The sequence below is a fragment of the Protomyctophum bolini genome (assembly GCF_963924005.1).
Source record: "Protomyctophum bolini genome assembly, chromosome: 19".
NCBI classification, from domain to species: domain Eukaryota; kingdom Metazoa; phylum Chordata; class Actinopteri; order Myctophiformes; family Myctophidae; genus Protomyctophum; species Protomyctophum bolini.
The window spans coordinates 16,880,288-16,900,777 of record NC_137880.1 but is presented as its reverse complement, the minus strand read 5'-3'; the positions used below and the strand labels follow the sequence as shown (position 1 = coordinate 16,900,777).

The 20,490-nt window shown below is 43.2% G+C and overlaps 1 protein-coding gene across 1 annotated transcript; it reads left to right on the top strand.

Annotated features, from left to right (window-relative positions):
- Positions 1 to 351: 351 nt before the first annotated feature.
- On the top strand, positions 352 to 20,193 carry ddhd1b (DDHD domain containing 1b; the record flags this gene model as incomplete). The annotated part of the gene is made up of 15 exons (XM_080791387.1): positions 352 to 764; positions 1,482 to 1,668; positions 2,102 to 2,384; positions 2,848 to 3,024; positions 4,606 to 4,734; positions 6,311 to 6,458; positions 7,113 to 7,222; positions 7,528 to 7,634; positions 10,465 to 10,721; positions 12,906 to 12,981; positions 14,118 to 14,267; positions 14,969 to 15,033; positions 15,870 to 16,054; positions 17,958 to 18,224; positions 19,999 to 20,193. The coding sequence occupies 15 exons, from the start codon at positions 352 to 354 to the stop codon at positions 20,181 to 20,183; spliced, it is 2,739 nt and encodes a 912-aa protein (XP_080647513.1). The 3' UTR covers positions 20,184 to 20,193.
- Between the last annotated feature and the right edge of the window lie 297 nt (positions 20,194 to 20,490).

The following is a 20,490-nucleotide window of genomic DNA, read 5'->3' as shown; positions in this document are numbered from 1 at the left end:
TTTTGTGTGAGGGTTTGGTAGGATACTATTATTTCTAATAACTGTGATCAGATAGGACACCATCAGAGGGCAAAATGGAACGTTTAATCGTATTAACGTTAACGGATATTTGAGGCTTTGTAATGTTGAGCATCGTGCGTTATCTGGCGCACAGATGGTGCCAGATGCTGAGGCAGGGAAAGTGCTATAAACCCCCGGTTTATGCTATAGCCTAGTCTTCATCATGGTAGCCCTGGTGATGATGGTGATGGAAGAAGGGGCATACTGACTGTTTATTTCTATGTAGGCCTATTGAACTACAGCGATTTTTTACACACAACGATTGAGAAAACATCGCGCTTTGACAAGAAGATGAGCAATTTAAAGGATGACCCGTTGTTCATCCGTCAACAGAGCTCCGAGAACAACTCCGTCAGCAGTAGCGACTGGGACATGGCCAACGACATGTCCCCCTGCTACGAGGACCCAATGGTGGACATCATCGTCCAAGGCGGGGAGCCGATGATGCCGGGGATTGACAGCAGACACCTGCCGCTGTTAGGGGACCCCCGCTTCCACCAGTCGGAGGACGGCATGATCCTTGGCCTGGGGGAGGACGCCTACTCGGCTTACCACCACCACTCCCATCATCTCCTCCATCATCATCTTCATCATCATCATCATCATCATCATGCCGCAGATCCCGGAGGGGGGGCATCCTATCTGGATGTCCTCGACCCCAACGACTACACGGAAAGTGACGGGAACGTCTCGTCCAGCAAGAAGTAGGCCATTTACAATTATTATAGGCTAATTGGCCGTAGTTATGGTTATTGATAATTATTTGTATTTGTTTAAAAAACATCAATGCCTACTTTTTCAAACATTTTCAAAAACAATTGTGGACATATCAGAGCCTACAGTACAAGCTTGCAATGCCATGCGTTGTGTGAGCTTGTATATCTACTATTTCCACTATATATTTTAAGTATATATATAACATTATTAAATAGGCAATTTCAGTTGTATATTTTATGTGGCACTATGTAACTTTTTAATGAATATAATATGTATATCCAATCTGTATGGTCTATACTTATACAAATAGGCGGTTGTATTTAGTCTACTCTGTTGAGACATTTAGGCCTAGATCTTGTCAAAGGTCATGCCTTGTAAGATCTGACATCAAAATTCAATTCATCCCCTGAGCAAGCAGGCAGGCAGGCTCTATTACCCAATGGAATAAAAATGTCAGCTCTTGCAGAGGAAACCGTGTTGAAATCTGGGGTAGAAGAGGAAAGTTGGCCTATAGTGCCGCTTTGGTTATTTATCATTATGCCCTGTGCAATTTATTTCCTAAAATCCAAATATAAATGTAATCTTTTATTTTGTTTACATATTATGTTCCAAAGTTCAATGCCAAAGAAACGCAAATTAAATCGTTAATCGCAATTATTTGTGTGACAAATTAATCGACAAGTAAAGTGTCCTGATCGTGACAGCCCTGCCAAGAAGCGGAACCGCTCCACCAGCTCGCGGCACCGCGGGGAGGTGGTGACGGAGCTGGGCCCGGAGGAGCTGCGCTGGTTCTACAAGGAGGACAAGCGCACGTGGAAGCCGTTCATCGGACACGACTCGCTGAAGATCGAGATGGTCTACCAGCGCTTTTGCGAACAGAACCCAGAGAGGGTATATGGGACTACACGACTGTCCATGATTTCCCTATAGCGATTATTCTATTATAGCTACTTTTTTCTAGCCTGTTTATTCGAATAACCGAGAAGGATGTTTTTAGTTTCTTATAGGCTAACAATGAACCCCTCAAGCATTATTTGTAAAATGTAAAATAATCATCTAATAATCTAAAAACAATTATACATTGATAGCCTATTCTCAATTATTCGTATAATCAAGAGGTTTAATATAGATAAAAATTGTTCTGCACAGTGCAACAAAGTAGCAAACTCTGCTGAAATATTGAAAATAGCCATTATAGGCCTATACAAGCTGTTTACAATCATTTTGACATTTTTAGAATTCTTTTTCACTTATTTTTACATCAATTAGGCCTATATATTATCGATTATTTGTGTTACCGTTAAACAAACCGTTTCACCCGTAGGTGAGACGCCGAGGTCCTGCTCCTCTTCGCCTTCCCAGTGACGAGGGCGACGACACGTTTGCCGCCGACGGGGAGATCCAGGAGGAGAGCGACACCGCGGCGGCCGTTCCCGACGAGCCGCCAGCGGCGGGTGGGCGTGCACAGCGCGGGTCCTCTGTGTCCTCTGACTGGGAGCCGGACGCAGGCAGCAGCAGCATCAACAACGTGGAGGCTGTGTGCGTGCGAGGAGGTCTATATGAAGTGGACATCAAAGAGAAGGAATGCTACCCCGTGTATTGGAACCGTGAGCAGCCTTACTCCTATATTTGTTTCATAATGACAAAGTGGCGTAGTGAACTGGTCCACTTGAGAGATACAAATAGATAAAGATAGATACCAATTGTAATGTGTATTACTACCACTGCTGCTACTACTACTACTACCACCCTTAGCCTATTGAACAGATTCATTGCCCTGACGTCTCACTCACAACTCATGTTATGCGTTTATGCAGCATTAATAACATCTTATCATTAATAATATTTATCACTATTCCCCAATTTACAACAGTATCACAATCATTAATGCAACACTAAGCATGCACATGGACAGAATTAATCACCTTTCCAGTTGTGGTTTTCCTCTTCTCATACAGTCTCATTAGCATCATGCTTTTATAAGTGTTCAAATGAACGGAAGTTATGTAAACATTCAAGGTGTCAACAGGGAGCACTTGAACAGCCTTGTGTGTTGCGCTCCCATCCCAGAGCAAGACCGTATCCCTGTGATGAGGGGCCAGTGGTTCATAGATGGAACCTGGCTTCCCCTGGAGGAGGACGAGAGTGACCTCATTGAAATCGAGCACCTGGCCCGTTTCCGCGGGCAACAGATGAGGGACACTTACGAAACAGAGGTGGTCACTGCCAACGTGGACAGCAAGGACGGTGCGGATCTCTCACTGTGTGTGTGTGTGCGTGTGTGTGAGACTGTGTGTGACTGTGTGTGTGTGTGTGTGTGTGTGTGTGTGTGTGTGTGTGTGTGTGTGTGTGTGTGTGTGTGTGTGTGTGTGTGTGTGTGTGTGTGTGACTGTATGTGACTGTGTGTGACTGTGTGTGTGTGCGTGTGTGTGAGACAATGATTACTATCATTGTGAGGGCCTAATGTCCCCACAAGTATTAGTACAGTATAGTACTTTAAAAAAATCCATTGTGAGGACAACATTCCTGGGTTGGAGCTATGCCTGATTCATATACTCAGTTGTGCGTTAGACCTTAGGGGGAGTGGGGGGTGGGGGGATTGGGCAGGAGCAATTTTCCCAGGTTGGGATCAGGGTTAGGATTAGACATTTAGAGGTTTCATGTTTAGGTTAGGTCAGAGCTACAGTATGCTTGATTTATAATGTACTTGTGTTGAGCACCGACAATAGCTCACTGCGCATTGCAGCAGCGGTGCGTTGTGTGTGCTTGTAGATCGGCTATTTTTGGCTTCAGGGTTATGGTTACAAATTGTAACCATAGTCACTTAAAATTGGCATCCTAAATCACCGTCCTAAAATGTATAGTAGTACAAGTATAATAGTACAGGTGTGTGTGTGTGTGTGTGTGTGTGTGTGTGTGTGTGTGTGTGTGTGTGTGTGTGCAAGCGAGCCATTGTGTGTGTGTGTGTGTGTGCGCGTGCGTGCAAGCGAGCCATTGTGTGTGTATGTGTGAGAGGGTGAGAGAGAGAGAGTAGACAGAGAAGAATGTGTTTATAGGACAGCAAGAAACAGATAGGGGGAGACAAATGGGAAAACGATAATCAGACTGCAATGAGGGAGGGAAAATAAGGGTCAAGTTAGAGATAACTATAACAAATGATGAAGACATATATCTGGAGGGACATCGGGGAGGCAGCGAGAGTGCAAGGGAGGTAAAAAGAAAGCGGGCAGGGACGTAAAAGGAGATAGAGTGCTAGAGGGAGGGTGGTTTTAAAGGGAGAGAGAGAGAGGGAGTTCTACAGCATGACAGAATTAGGACCTCGTCTATTCACAACCCGGGAGACAAAAAAAACAAAATCAGGTGACCCTGTTTTTTGGCTGACTACAGCAGAACCAATAGGACGTGTGGAAGCACCTGAGAGGACATGCATGGAATGCCGTCCCCTGTACTGTAGACAGCTCAATGACTTACATACACTGGAGTGAAAGGCTCTCTCTCACACACACACACACACACACACACACACACACACACACACACACACACTCTACGCTGTAAAAGCCTTAATTTAAGTCTTGGGTGTAGAAATGGAACCAAATCGGATGGCCCCATTTGGTTACATTTCCTAAACTCTCAGAGTTACAAAGGTTCGTTTGGAATCCTGGTGGTCCCCGGATGCAACGTTTAGAATCAGTGCACGCACGCACGCACGCACGCACGCACGCACGCACAGAACCGTGCTTCTAAATCCACCTGAGATATTATTCACACAAATTATTCTGGATGATTTACATAAATGTGTGTTAATTAAAACTGTGTCTCTCGCAGCCATCCTCAGTTTGAAGCTGAGCCGGAGTCACGTGGATTGGCACAGTGTGGACGAGGTCTATCTCTACAGCGACGCCACCACCTCCAAAATTGCGCGGAGCGTCTCTCAGAAACTGGGGTTCTCGAAAGGTATGGATGGACATGAGCGACAACTTCAACCTATGTTGTGACATCACAAGTTTACACCCGGTATAAAGGAGCGGGCGAACATTCTTTTAAAGGTTTCATGACATAAAATTTCGATTTTCCAATTGCACCCACATTAGGCTCAGAAAAGTGCTGTGATTAGCCCCTGGACTGATGACAAAGTCCATTAATCCCGCCCCCTCTCCTCCCCACCCCTCCCCTAATCCCAGAGGTGATGATTGACAGGCAAAATCCCTCAATAGCCAGGCGAATATTAATTTTATTTTATTATTGTCTCCACCATGCCGAAGGCACTCCTTCCGTTCATGTGTCCGTCTGTGAGCATGTGTGTGTGTGTCTGTCCGTCCAGTGTACAGTTAATCTCTCTGCCCCAATATTTCCACAACGGCCTGTTATAGCACCACCATGAGGCCGACTTTTGCAAAACACATTTCTGTAGATTACTCCTACAGATTTAATCCACACATCATGCAAATCGGTATACACAATCTCTCCGCTTCCCCATATTCCCATTCCCATTGGCTACGATTGCCTTCCAAAGTTTGCAGGATTGGTCCGTTTGGAACAAAATGCTTAACACAGCGTGCAGTTTCTGTGCAATTATGCACACACATTCCCACTAGGCAGAGGAAGAAATGCCACTTCAACATTTTCAAATTAGCCTCATACATTACATTACTCGCGCAGATTTTATCCATACATCACGCAAATTGTTATACACTATCTCTATAGACACGTGTTCAACACAGATCTGATCTGATCGTTCATATATTACTCCTACACATTTTGTCCAAACATCACAATTGCTGTTATCCTGGTTATTATTGCAGCTGAAAAAGCCTCAGAACACAGAGAGAAAAAAACCCTGCCATGAATCACTGGAGTGGATGTTTCAGTTAATGTTTTTAAAACCGGTCATGAAACCTTTAATAAAGTGAAACGTGAGAGCGAACATATCAAATAACAAAAACAAAGCACGGCGAACGCATGTAAAGCATGCACAGGTGTCGTGGTTTGTACATCATGCTTGTTTGGATAGAACTGCAGTGGTTTGATTACTGGTAATGTATGAAATTACTGTTTGAAAAGCTGCCAAACAGCTCCGCCCACAGAGGTTGTCTTAAAAAATATATATAGAGGGGGAGGTGCGTGTGTGCGTGCAATAGTAATACGTCACACTATCAGTGTTTATATCATTGGCCCGTTTGACTGTCAAGGGTTCAGCCTCCAGGAAGAAACCCTAAATACAAAGTTATTACACTATTGCACATAAAAAACGAATCCAGGGTGTCTAATGAAGTACTGTCACCTCATAGACACATGAAAAACTGGAAAAATACAAAAATGTGACACTCCATCTTTAAGGATGTGTGTGTGTGTGTGTGTGTGTGTGTGTGTGTGTGTGTGTGTGTGTGTGTGTGTGTGTGTGTGTGTGTGTGTGTGTGTGTGTGTGTGTGTGTGTGTGTGTGTGTGTGTGTGTGTGTGTGTGTGTGTGTGTGTGTGTGACTACAATACTTTATTTCTGTATACTGATCTTCTAACCCCCTGGTGTACTCAGCCTCTAGCAGCCGTACCCGTCTCCATCGAGGGTATGTGGAGGAGGCCGCCCCTGAGGACACCCCGCCTGAAACCACTCACATCGTGTTTGTGGTTCATGGCATCGGTCAGAAAATGGACCAGGGGCGGATCATCAGGAACACAAGCATGTGAGTACAATAGTTACTCGTCTTAAATCACTCAATATGATCAAACTTAGACCTACAAATTCTCACTCTCAGGTTGTACTATCCCGTCACACCAAACATCTGACGCATTGTCAAATCCGTCTGAATTTGTCGTCCGTTTCACGCAATGGGTGTGACACTACGTAGATCACTAAATATAATATTAGTCATCTTAGATCCCTCACTACAATATATACTCCCGAGTGGTTAGGGTGCATACCACATGGGCTTTTAATTACCCGACAGCGAGGGAATTGAACCAGGGACTACTCTCTCTCCACTGTAGCTTTAACATTAGGGATAAAAACAGCCCACAAAACTACTCATCTTGAATTAGAGCGGTTATCAGCAGTCACAGAAATGTCCTTCAGGCACTCTTATTTAGTTGGCACGAGCAGCAACACGTTTTGTAACACATTGCTCTGTATACTGCCACGTGCCAAATAAATAAAAGTGCTTGAAGGACATTTATCACCACTGTGTCCAAAACCATTTCCCCCCCCGGTTCGTCCCGTTTGTACTGTGCCAGGTCGCACCGCGTCCGTTTGCGGCGCTCGTGCAACTTGTCGTCTCTTGTCGTCTCTAACCATCCTTGTCGTCTGAACGCACCTTTAGAGTTTTTTTGTCCTTGTGCAGGATGAGAGATGCTGCCAGGAAGATGGAGGAGAAGCACTTTGCTGATCGGACTACAGAACATGTGGAGTTCCTCCCTGTGGAGTGGAGGTCCAAACTGGCTCTTGATGGAGGTATTCTGCGTGTGTGCACGTACCAAATGTCAGCACAGTTTGATTTTGAGACATATACACATTGTGAGGACAATTGTCCTGCTCCTCACAATGGATGTTTTAAAAACATGTTGCATGCATTTAGAGGTTAGGTTTAGGCATTGGGGACGGAGTTATGCCAGATTTGTAAACTTAGTTGCGCACCAGTGTTGTGCACCTAAAACTGCAGATCTCGAAGCTAACACAATGCAGCGTTTGTATAGTAATGCAAACATGTGTGTGTGCTTACATGTGTGCGTGCTTGTGTGTGTTTGTTATACTTGCAGACACGGTGGACTCTATCACCCCGGACAAAGTACGGGGTCTCAGAGACATGCTGAACAGCAGTGCCATGGACATCATGTACTACTCCAGTCCTTTGTACAGAGACGAGGTGAGACTGTCTGTCTATTTACATTATACATAGATACAGTACATGTACTACTCCAGTCCTCTGTACAGTCAGACACGAGGTGAAACTGTCTAGCTGTCTTTTTAAAAGGACAAACAGCGTTTTTTCCAGACTTTTCCAAATCTAGTAATTATATAAAACTATAGCATTGACTTTTGTAGCAAAAATAGCAGCAGGTGAGAGCGGCCCCAGCTAAACAACAGGCTGCTCAACATTTGTTTGTATGGAAGTATTTCACTGAAGATCATGTGGAGAAAATGACGGTGGAGTGTTTGTGTAGCGAGACTAGCGAGTAGCCTTGTTATTGACCAACCGCTGGATTTATTGTGTACTTTGTTTAATGAGAGACATTGCAGAATGGCAGATAGAGGCCCGGTTTCCCAGAGGACACCTCTCTTACACCATGGTGTAAGAGGTATGGTGTTGCACATGCTCAGTTGCCCTCTAGGCCGCACATGAAGCCTGTGAACATAGACATTCCGTGCATAGATGTGCCACGCAATGGTAGACCTCAGGCCTGGTGTGTGTAGGCTAAAGAGGCTTTAGGGAAACAAGTTTGTGTATTCATGCAGGAGGCCTTAAGTGCGCAATGAGGACAGGTATGGTTGTGCTCTAGTCTAGGTTGTCTATGTTGTTGTGTTTGACAGTGTTTCCCAAAAAAGGACATAGTGTTTGATTGACTGCCATGCAGCCAATTAGGCCGCACACAGGCTTCATGTGCGGCCTAGCTATAGGGCAACTGATCATGTGCAACACCATACCATGGGGCTGTATTTTGCGTGTCTTAAGTACCAGGTCTTATTACCTAACTTGAGTAAACTAAAGACCTGGAGGCGTGATCAATGCCATTTGGCTATTCTGATTGGCCAAAGAGCATTGATCACGCCTCCAGGTCTTTAGTTTACTCAAGTTAGGTAATAAGACCTGGTACTTAAGACACGCAAAATACAGCCCCATACCTCTTACACCATGGTGTAAGAGGTGTCCTTTGGGAAACCGGGCCAGAGTCATTTTGGTGAGTCCAGTTTCCATTCCATTGTAGCAGCTAAAATGGATGTGGATTATGGCAATTGTGAAATGCTGTAACATTATCACATATGCATTTGTTTGTGTATATCCCTTGCCATGGTAACCTAGCTGCTAATGCACATACAGTACATACTGTATCAGGCACCCACCCACACAGGCAGGCAGGCAGGCAGGCAGGCAGGCACACGCACACACACACACACACACACACACACACACACACACACACACACACACACACACACACACACACACACACACACACACACACACACACACACACACACACACACAGTGTGTTTAATGTCTTGGAAGGATGGATATCTTGGCAGATACAGATACAGTATAAGTATAAGTTTTAACTAACATCCAAGGTGATTGATTGTGCTTTTACTGGAATTAGATGTGCATTAGCGTGTGTGTGTGTGTGTGTGTGTGTGTGTGTGTGTGTGTGTGTGTGTGTGTGTGTGTGTGTGTGTGTGCGTGCATGCGTGTGCGTGTGCGCGTGCGCGTGTCTGTGTGTGTCTGTGCGTGTGCGCACCATTATGCCTGTAGCTGTGGCTTCTCTTATTATTAAAAACCCTACACCCCATCCCTGGTGATAATATTATCACACACACGCACGCACGCCACGCACGCCACGCCACGCACGCACGCACGCACGCACGCACGCACGCACGCACGCACGCACGCACGCACGCACGCACGCACGCACGCACGCACGCACGCACACACACACACACACACACACACACACACACACACACACACACACACACAGACACACACACACACACACACACACACACTTCTTGACATAGAAAGTCAACACTTTAGGAACAACTTATTATTTAGAATGGTTTTGTTCTATTATCAAAATGTAAACACAGACAAATCTATAGCCATTTAACCAATATCAAGTACATCACTCACTATCAGATGTTTTTGGGTAAAAAGCACATTTAATATTATTATATATTTGAATCTGTGAATAGACTAAATTACATTGATTGATGCTGGTATAGTATGGTCCTTTACGCCAAGTTACGTGCTTGCATGCAGTGGAGGAATGTAACTAACTAATTACATTTACATAAACATTGGAACAAAACCAAAATACAGCCAGATCGAGGGACGTGTCTTTCTGCAGAAAAACACCGCAGCACAATTGACCTACAGCTATTGCCCCTCCACAAACGGCTATGGTCCAATCACAGCTAAGCATAACATGGGCTAGCCGCTAGACAAACCTCTCCACCAATAGTTTTTTTTAGATAAAACATTGTTTAAAAAAAGAAATGCCACGCATATATTTTTCCAGTGCATATTTTGAAGGTCTGTTTCCAAAAATGAACCAGTATTTAATGTGTAAAATATATAAATATACTTATATTTAAAAGTGCTGTACAATTTTGAGGCACTTTTACTTTACAGGAGAATTTGCCATTTTCAGTAGGGCCTACTTTTACTTCTACTCCACTACATCTCAGGAAACCTTTACTCCACTACAATTGTATGACAACTTTAGTTACTAGTTAGTTCATAGATTTTAAATATTATTACAAAACACACTAACCGCTTCAGCACTTCGGCCATTTGAAAATAGCAGATCTAGAAACTCACAATGCCGCATTGTGAGCTTGCAGATCTTTTTAAATACATTTTGAACTTGTATAACGGGACATTATGCACAATGAGTACGTTTATGTTTACTTTTCTACATTGCAGTGTTGATACTTTTGCTTAAGTAAAGTTAATGTGCATACTGCTTGCGTGTGTATAGATCACCAGGGGTCTGACCCATGAGCTGAACCGTCTCTACACGTTGTTCTGCAAGCGGAACCCCGAGTTCGAGGAGAACGGCAAAGTGTCCATCGTGTCCCACTCGCTGGGCTGCGTCATCACCTTTGACATCATGACGGGCTGGGATCCCGTCCGCTTCCATCACCTGGATGTCCCCACGCCGGAGGAGAGCGAGGCGCGCTGGCCCAGCACAGAGGAGCGCTACGTACAGGAGGAGCTAAGACAGACCAGACTCAGGTATACTGTGGTGATTAAAGGCCTATTCATACTCCAGGTGATAAGGTAACCACCGAAAACTACAACATGACGTTACACCCTGGTGGTAGGCGACTCAACTCTCACCCAAACACATCTCTCTGTTTAAACTAACCATCGTTTCGGTGGTCACCTTAGCACCTAAAACTGGAGTATGAATAGGCCTTAATAGACCTGATCAAAATGGTTTAATCACAAGAACTGAGACAGATTCTACAAATGTCTTCTAAATCTGAATAGTTTTCTGAAAAAACAATTATGTTGCTACTATAGTCACATTTTCATGTGAAGGACCCCCCAAATTATATGTACTATTTGGTTGCCGGTCCCCATCTCAAAACATTTTGTTCCAGGGACCCGCAAAGGCAAACATTCTAAAAATATAGTTGGGTTAATTCCGGGTAGAATGTCTGTGTGTCCAGAACATTAGCTACAGTCTGTTCTGTTTGTCTACCTGTAGTCTCGCGTTACCAGACTGTTGCCTCTCGCAATTTCCAAATGCTTTCATCATACAGTCTGGAGTCTGGACCAACGGAAGAGCTATCATGAGTAAGCAATAAAGTGGAAGTGGAGCCTCCTCGCCACTTCCGTTTCGTCTTTACAGTTGCGCACATTTATCCTAATATCAATAGAAAACATATAAGCATATATAGCTTGTTGCTTAGCAGAAAAGGAAATAAGCTCTAAAGATATTTTAAAATATATATTCGTGAACGGAAATGGCAGCTTCCTTACTCAGCTCATGGTGGCTATACTTCCAGACTATATAGCATTCGGAGATTGTGGAATAGTTGTCTGGCTACGCGAGACTAGTCTACCTGTGGATATTTAATGCAAAATACAATATTTCTAACAATATAATCATACGGGTCCTAATTATTCCAGAAATAAGGTTCATGAATAATACTGCTCCAATGCTACGTTCCTGGTCTTATCTACCCGGAAATACATTTTGGTCATGGTGATGTCATGATGATTCTGTCTATACTCAGGTATTTGGGTAGTAGCGCAGTGGTTCTCACACTATTTTAACACTTATGATGCTAAAGACGTGTTCACACGTCCTCTCAAATAACACTGCGGGGTGCTAAGGATGTGTGGACAGTGGACACGTCTTTGGGTCCCGTTTAATAATATAAAACTAAATTGCTAAAATCAATTTTTTGACAGCGGCCGTTGCTATGTGACGCCTTGCTCGTCCGTCCCGGAGCTGTTTTGCAGCGCACGCAGCCATTCACTTCCTGGTTTACGGCAAGGACTATTTAAAGAGCACGAGAAGCGAAGACCGTACGGTGGACTCCATTGCTCCCTGGAAGGAACGAAACATGCAGTTGAGACCAGGAAGTTGTACATGATAAATCATAGATATGGCACAAATGGCCCTGCAGATGGCGTGATGCCACTGAAAGGACAGATGCTTGTACATATGTCACGTCCGACCAACATTACTGTCTGTGTGATGATGATCCATGCTGGGACTTACTTATCCACTTTAATATGTGACATGATATACAAGCATCTCTCCTTTCAGTGGCATCACGCCATCTGCTGGGCCATTTGTGCCATATCTATGATTTATCATGTACAACTTCCTGGTCTCAACTGCGCATGTTTCTTTCCTTCCAAGGAGCAACATGTAGTCCACCATACGGTCTTCGCTTCTCGTCCTCTTTAGATAGTCCTTGGTTTACGGGCCAACAATCTTCCTTATTTTCTCTGAATCTACAGAGCTGTCCGTGGTTTTGATCAGAACGCTGATGTTCTGTCCCAATTTCTGACTTCATCATGCATCTCGTTTAGAATATTAACCCTTCTAAAGAGAGATCAGACTTATTAGCGCAAGGCAGTAATGGAAGATTTCACCTCCCGGTTTTGGGGGGGAAATGGACGGGGCTTTTCAGAGTAAACTCTGCCTCATCTGCTTGGCACTCTAGCGTTTTTATTCTGAAAAATTACCCCGGCAATCTTTTTTTATTAATTTGAAGGAATCCCAATTTGGTGTGCAATAAGCCATGGACTCTCACAATTACAGACCTGTAAGAATCCATTTGGCCCCCGGCCGGACCTCACTTTGAGAACCACTGTGGTAGGTAATAAATATAAACCAAATACACATGGATTTTCAACATGCACTGATGTCAGAATAACCTGTTGCCTCTATTACAGGTTGAGGGACTTAGAGGAACAGTTTGAAGGTTTACATTCCCCTTCATGTGCCACCGGGCCAGCACTGAAATTCAAGGTATGGTAAAATTACCAGTCAGCATTCACCAGCTTAAACTGGTGGACATTTCCTACCTAGCCTCGCATAGCCAGCCTTCATCTGCCTTTGCAATGCATATTGCCCCAGGCAGATTAAGTCTGGCGAATCTCAATTGTGGGAGGACTTTACGGCCAAAGTGGTGACGAGCCAACCAGATTCGTCTGGAACCAGGCTATAACCAACCAGGGCCCAGTATGCAATATGGGGCGGGACATTGCAGGGAAATAATCTAATGCTGAGAGGGACGAGATATCTGAAACATTATGATTCCTGGAGACCAGGACCAGAATCCGAATGACAACGTCATTGTCACATCACACGATTACAGGTGTAAATCTAATGAGTGGGTGATTTTTTTGTGTGCAAGCCCTCAACTTTTGCAGTTACAAGGACGACTTTAGAATATAGAAAGAAAGCTTTAGAGAAGAATGGAACAAAGAACAAGCCCAATAACAGGAAAGCAAATCTAATTTATAATGCCAAATATACACAGTATGGTACAAGATTAAAAATAGCAATGGATAAATAACAACAGAAGGCAGAATGCTTCCTGTGCCGATGCGACTCTTTAACCACTTAAACCCCAGCATCCGTATTGTGGGTAAAGCTGAAAATAGCAGATCGACAAGCTCACAACTCATCTCATTGCTCCCCACTATAACAGAAAACCGAATAGACCATAGGTAGGGATGGTGAAAGGGGTTTTCTGTGTAGAGTTTGCATGCTCTTCCCGTGTCTCCTAGGATAGGTACCCTGTTCAGCCGGGGCGCCTGGTGGAGGGTGAAAGAACAGGTTGGAATAACGTGTTCCTTCCACGTGCTATGTCATACCGGGGAAACTCCACCCCTGTCAGGTGATAAGAAGCGGCCTGCTCACTCCTCATGCATTGAAGGAAGCATGAGCTCAGTTCGGGGCTCTCCCCAGGTTGGCAGAGGGAGAGTAGCGCCCAGGATTACAGTTTAGGCAATTGGCACTGGGTGAAAATGGGTTAAATCGTGGGATAGAAAACAAACAAAAAAGACACTAGCAAAGAACCTTATTCTGTTAACTAACAGACATGCTAATTATATTTTGAATGATCAGATTTTTGGAACAAATCTCTTCCTCTGTGCCAGGTAGAGAACTTCTTCTGCATGGGCTCCCCTCTGGCGGTGTTCCTGGCGCTCCGAGGCGTCCGTCCTGGAAACAATGGCGTCCAGGACCACATTCTGCCCAAGTCTATCTGCCAGCGTCTCTTCAACATCTTCCACCCTACGGACCCTGTGGTGAGCCAGTCTGAATGGATCACCGTATTTAATGCTTTCTTCAGACTGCAGGCAAATCCGATTTGTCTCTCAAATCTTTACGACTGACTATCTACACTGTTATTTGCGTTTGAGTGACCTATCTGGCATTGGTTTGCTGTGGTAATGATGTAATGGCTGAAGGTGTGAGTAATGCTTAATTTATACTATTTTTACTCCTTGCCCGAGACCAGGAGTCCAGCAGAGTCATCTGCGTCATTCTGCGAACAAGGACTAATTCCAGTCACATGCTGATGTCATGTTCCAATTGTGTCTGCCCATTTATTTGTGTCATCACTTCTAATTTCATTTGTTTAATCTGTATTCTGTCTGAGTCCTCTATCCTGAAAATGCATTTTCTGTTTAATAATGAGCTGGAGAGACATGGATACTCATGTTACTGAACAAACACTCTTTAATGAGAATATAGAGCTATATTTAACACTTACAGTATTGTAACCAAAGAAAATCCCCTACCTTTAATATTGAAAATAGCAGATCTAGTTCAGCTATTTGAATTTATAAAATAATAATACAAAATAAAATAATGTTTTTTTTTGGAAAACGTTTGAAATAATAATTGTAGGGAATATAAAAAACTAATGGGATATTTACTCACGCTATACCCATAAAAATGGGTCAGCCTGATACGGACGACCCATTTTTCTATTCTTTATGTTCAGGCATACAGACTGGAGCCCCTCATCTTGAAGCACTACAGTAACATATCCCCTGTCCAAATCCACTGGTGAGAACTGGCTTTATACTGCATGTGTATGTGAGCATGACTGACAAATCACTGGGGGACGTGAGCATTGAATCAGTCATTGATGGTTGGAGCATGTTCATTGTTTTAAAAACCTTAACTCACGATTTCTTCTCTTATTTGTCTGGTCCGTCCCCTCTAGTTGTCCAAGTACTTTGTCCCTCCTGTTTTTCGGTTTCACTCATATCTGTCACTCTTCTGTTTTTCCTCCGACGTGAACGGTTTCTTTTAAAAAAACATTTTTCATTGTTCTGCCTGCAACTGAACCACTTTAACCCTATCTACATTGTTGACCAGGGTCCCCCAGAGAGGTCTAACCTTGACCCCCTCCTTTTTTCCCTTCTACAGAAAATGTCTTTGCTGAAACAAATAGACCATCTATAAACTCATCGTGTGAACGTTCACCCATTTAAAATATGACATGACATTATAACATGCCCAGAATAGGGATGTTATTGTTCATGTAATTAACCATTCATACCTATTCTATTATTTATTGTGTTATCTTAGTTGTGCAGCAGTGTTAGCAGTGTACCATGAAACTAGCTACAAGCTCACAGTGTGTGAGCTTTGGGAACTAAATAAATGAATGGGGACGGCAGGTTGAAAGCAATTCAAAAGATAGTATATTTTAACAACATGACTAATCTTGTCATATTATTTATGTTTCATATATGTTTTGCCTTTATTATGATGGCCGTTTTCATCCTCTTCCTCACTGCTGCGATGATCTAACTCCCGCTCGGAGGTTCATGTATAGTTGGTCTCATTTATTTAAAAACGAAACCATTCAAGTCACGGTTCTGATCCCCCTCCAGGTACAACACCACCGATCGCAGGTACGACCAGATCCGCCCCACGCTGCTGAACCCTCTGAAGGAGAGTCAGAGTGCACCCCCGGTGGATACCGACAGCCTCCCCAGCCCCCCCTGCGACTCCCCTTTACAGTCCCGCAGGCACTACGGAGAGTCCATAGCTAGCATGGGCAAGGCCAGCATCATGGGTGAGGATGGAAGATGGGTATACCGTATGTCTACTCCATGATGGATCCATCCATCATGCATAACTAAGTTATTCATGATGTATCGATGTAGACAAACAGACTTTTTTTTTGCAGTCAATGCATAAAGAGCTTGTTGTTTAATGCACTTTTCTTTATATGTGTTAACTTTTACTCAACTTGTGATGTCATGGACAGACGATGTGACACTATACAGTGAGAGTGATAATGTGTGTACGGGTAGCTCAGCTCAAGGTCATGGGTTCGATCCCGGACACCGCCAACTAATCATATGAGTAGCACAGCTTGGGTGTGGCCCCTGAGGCCTGTCATTGGTCGAAAAAAAAGACAAACAACAGGTCGAAATGACTAACCAATCAGGAAGTAGACAGGCAAATCGACCAATGACAATTAAAGCTTCTAGGAAAATCTTTGAATGCAGATTTTGGCCCCTGGATGTGTCACAGAGACTACATTTATTTTGGAAGCGTTTTGCTCATTGCTGGCTGTCTGAATACAAAAAAGAAAAGAAAAGGTAATAAAAAATGTTACATACCGTATTATTGCTTATAGCAGCTTTAAGCTTGGCGGAAAGGGGGCGTGAGATAGAAGTTGCTTGCGGAGCTGATAATGTTGCAAGGCAAGCAGTGGACAGCCCTGCACAGGCCAAACAAATCAATAGAGAGCAAATTACCCCCTGTCTTTAGACTGACGGTGCAGGGCCAATTGAGGTTTCCTCTGTGCATTAGATGTTGAACAAGAAATTAAAAAGTACCCTGCACTTTAGAATGATGACAACATATTTGTTTTGGGTTGCTGGTGTTTTATGCGGTGAATGAACTGTGGTATATTACTGCCCACTGAAGTGAAGGTGTCCCACACGGTGACAGTGTGACTGCAGTCCAATCTGTAGTTAACCATTAGTACGTTACTACTTAAGGTTGTGAACAAAGAAGTACAAACTTGCTGCTCTAGACCCCCTTTGGCCATTTGGAATCAACACTCTTTATAGATACTTCACCTATAATTACATGTTAATTATGTTAGCACTTTCCTGATTCTATTGAAGAAAGATAATGCATTGGATGTTTGATTATTGCTAAAATAATCTCTGTGGCAAATAAGAGTTATTGATAGTCTGCACCATAATCTTCACAAGAGTTCGTGTCTTTCATGACAACATAGTGACAAACAAAAGCTGTTAAAATTAATTAGTTTGGTATATTTACTATAAAGAATTGTTTGTTGTAAAACAAAGCAAATGTAAATGCTTACTTTCCATAATATTTCCACTATACAGTACTTCCTACACTATATGTGAAAACTAGGTAATTGTCAGCTGGTAGATCACAGCGTGTCACACGTGTTGTGAGCTCATAGATCTGTTTACATCAGCTTGTAAATCAGCTGTTTCTAATAGTATAAATAAAAGTATAAAATAAGGGTTAGTGGTTACTGGTTAATGTATATTTTGTAATAATACTCCAAATTTGCAAAGTAAGTAAGTCTGCAAAGTAGCTAGTTATAGTACAGCTGTCAAATAAATGTAGTGGAGTAAAAAGTTAAATATCTGTCTCTTAGATGTAGTGGAATAGAAGGATGCAAAAAGTATACAAAAATCACACCCGTGTGAACTGAGTGGTGCAACTCCCCTCTCCCCCCCCCCCTCTCTCTCATTTGCAGGCAACAGTACAGCACTATCTCTCTCTGTTTCTGGCACAACAGCGCCCCTAATGGTACTAATAGTCATACTCGTGCTCATTAACGTCACATACATAGGTGAACAACACGGACATTGCTGTTCCTTGGAGTGGTTGCACCACTCAAAAATGTCAAATAAAGTAAAAGTACCTCAAAACTGTACTGAAGTACAGTAGTAAATATATTTACCACCCCTCTCTTCCAGGTGCTGCGAGTATCGGGAAGGGCATCGGCGGAATGTTCTTCTCCCGTTTCTCGCGCTCCACCAGCGGCCAGGTGGTTGAAGTGGAGGAGGAGTCGTTGGATTGTGAGGGCGGAGCCTCTGAAGTGGAGAGCGCCGGGGAGGAGGGAGGCGTAATGCAAGGAGACGAGGAGAGGGAGACACAGAATGAGGAGGAGAGGGAGAGGGAGGTGGAGGTGGAGGAGCCCTTCATGTCCACGTCTGCCTCCTCCATCTTGGACCACGCCACAGGCAAGTCTTTTATAAGTCATTGTTTGGCTGCGACTCTGCGTCTTTGTCTTTGCGATTATTCAAGCGATTAACTTTTAAATTAATCGAACAATCAAGGAGCACTTTTTTAGACATCAATGAATCGTCGCAGAATCATTGATAATTACAAAATGGTGAAGGCATTGTAAATAATCTGAAATGTATTCATTTAATACTTAATTACTTTCTGACAGTGTTCTTGATGTTTTTTGTTTTGAATTGAATTGTGGGAATCGCATGCAGTTCTAACAGACAACGGAGGTGTTGCGAAAAAGACTATTAGATCTTTTAAATAATCGATTAAATCAATACTTATGATTACAATTTTATTCACAATTCATATTTTCATCTATCCATCCATCTTCAACTGCTTAGACTGGTAAGGTTTCCAGGTTTCCTACCCGATTTCTCACCAGTGAGGCGTGGGAGGGCGAGAGCCCTGTATGCAGATTCAAACACACTGCCTTATTTACTACATCAAACAACCTTTACAATTGTTTTAGTTACAAAAACTTGTAATTATGCAATTGGCTGTTTGTATTCTTTTTGGAAAAATATGAAAAGATACTCATGGAAAAGCTATTTTTACTTATATTGACCGTAAGGTTTTGCCCACTCAAATGGTACCTCGTCAGATAATCCCCACATAGCCAACAACAACTTCCTTCCTTTTCATAAATTATATTTGTACTTGAAAAGTTTGTAGTTGGAGAAATTCAAATGTTTCCTTTATCCTCGTGTTGCACTTCTGTTTTTGACGAAGTTTTTATACATCCCGTTGTCCTGCTAAATGAATCTACAGAACATTACACGTCATTACGCGGCTACGCCCAACACACAAACATTCATATGATGTTCAAGACATGCCACCATGTTGTAGTCGAGTCCACCTAAAGAAAGTCAAGACCAAGTCTGAGGGGGGCCAGTCCAAGTCAAGACTGCTCAGGTGTTGTCTACACGAGGACGTATTCTGCATTACCCGCACAAGTAGGCTACTTAGCCAATCTGCCCTTTCTGCCACACAGAGACGGCGTTTTGGGTGACTTTAGCGGTTCTTTTTTAAACCGGCTCCCAGAAGCTACTTTCTCGTCTCCGTGTGTACAGCGAATGCCGCCTATTTTCTGAAACGGAAATAGCCGATCTGCAGCCTGTGAGCTTGTAGATGAACTATTTTCGGAGAACAGATATGAATTATGGAGATTATTTTACAATATAGGCTACATCAACATACATGTCTATTGCATCATATCAATGACTATACATCCATATCTAGTGTTCATTTAACCGTTCCTAACCTGTTCATGAATTACTTCAAAATGAATACATTGGTTGTAATGATAACATGTAAACCCTGTGTATATATTCATTCAATCACCATCGCCTTTAATCACCATCTTAACACAATACAATACAATACAATACATACAGTACAACATTTGAAACCCCCAACAGTTAATAAAGCCATGACAATGTTTTTTTAAGTAAATAAATAGGTTATTTCAGATGAGTGTTTCACAAAGGACTGAATTGGTGGTCCCTTGGTCCGAGACAGAGTCAAGACGAGACAGGGTAAATGAAAATATGGACTCGAGACCGAGACAATCGAGTACTATACAACACTACCACCATGGTGTAGTTTGTTCATAACGTGAACATTGTGTGGTGTTCATATCTTGCGGAAATGCATCATCCCAACACCACAACTGATGCAGTCACTGCAAGGTTATAACAGTTTGTAATGTATTTGTCATTCCAGTGGAGTTGGAGAGACGCATAGACTTTGAGCTGCGAGAGGGCATGGTGGAGAGTCGCTATTGGTCAGCTGTGACCTCGCACACGGCCTATTGGTGCTCTTACGACGTGGCGCTATTCCTGCTCACCTTCATGTACAGACAGCACGAAACCCCCGAGCACACGGAGGACCACCCTGAGTCATTATAACACACGCACGCACGCGCGCGCACACACACACACACACACACACACACACACACACACACACACACACACACACACACACACACACACACACACACACACACACACACCAGGACTGGCACCAGGACTGGCATTGAATTGATTTCACTTGATTCAATTCTTACTTGATTATGTTTGGTGTTTCAGGATCGAGATGTTTTACACTGAAATTGATGGAACTTATTTTCCCCACACAACATTTTCAGATTTCACATTTTTGAAGAATTTGGATGAACAAGAAGAATAGAATCTAAAATGTATCCTCTTATTT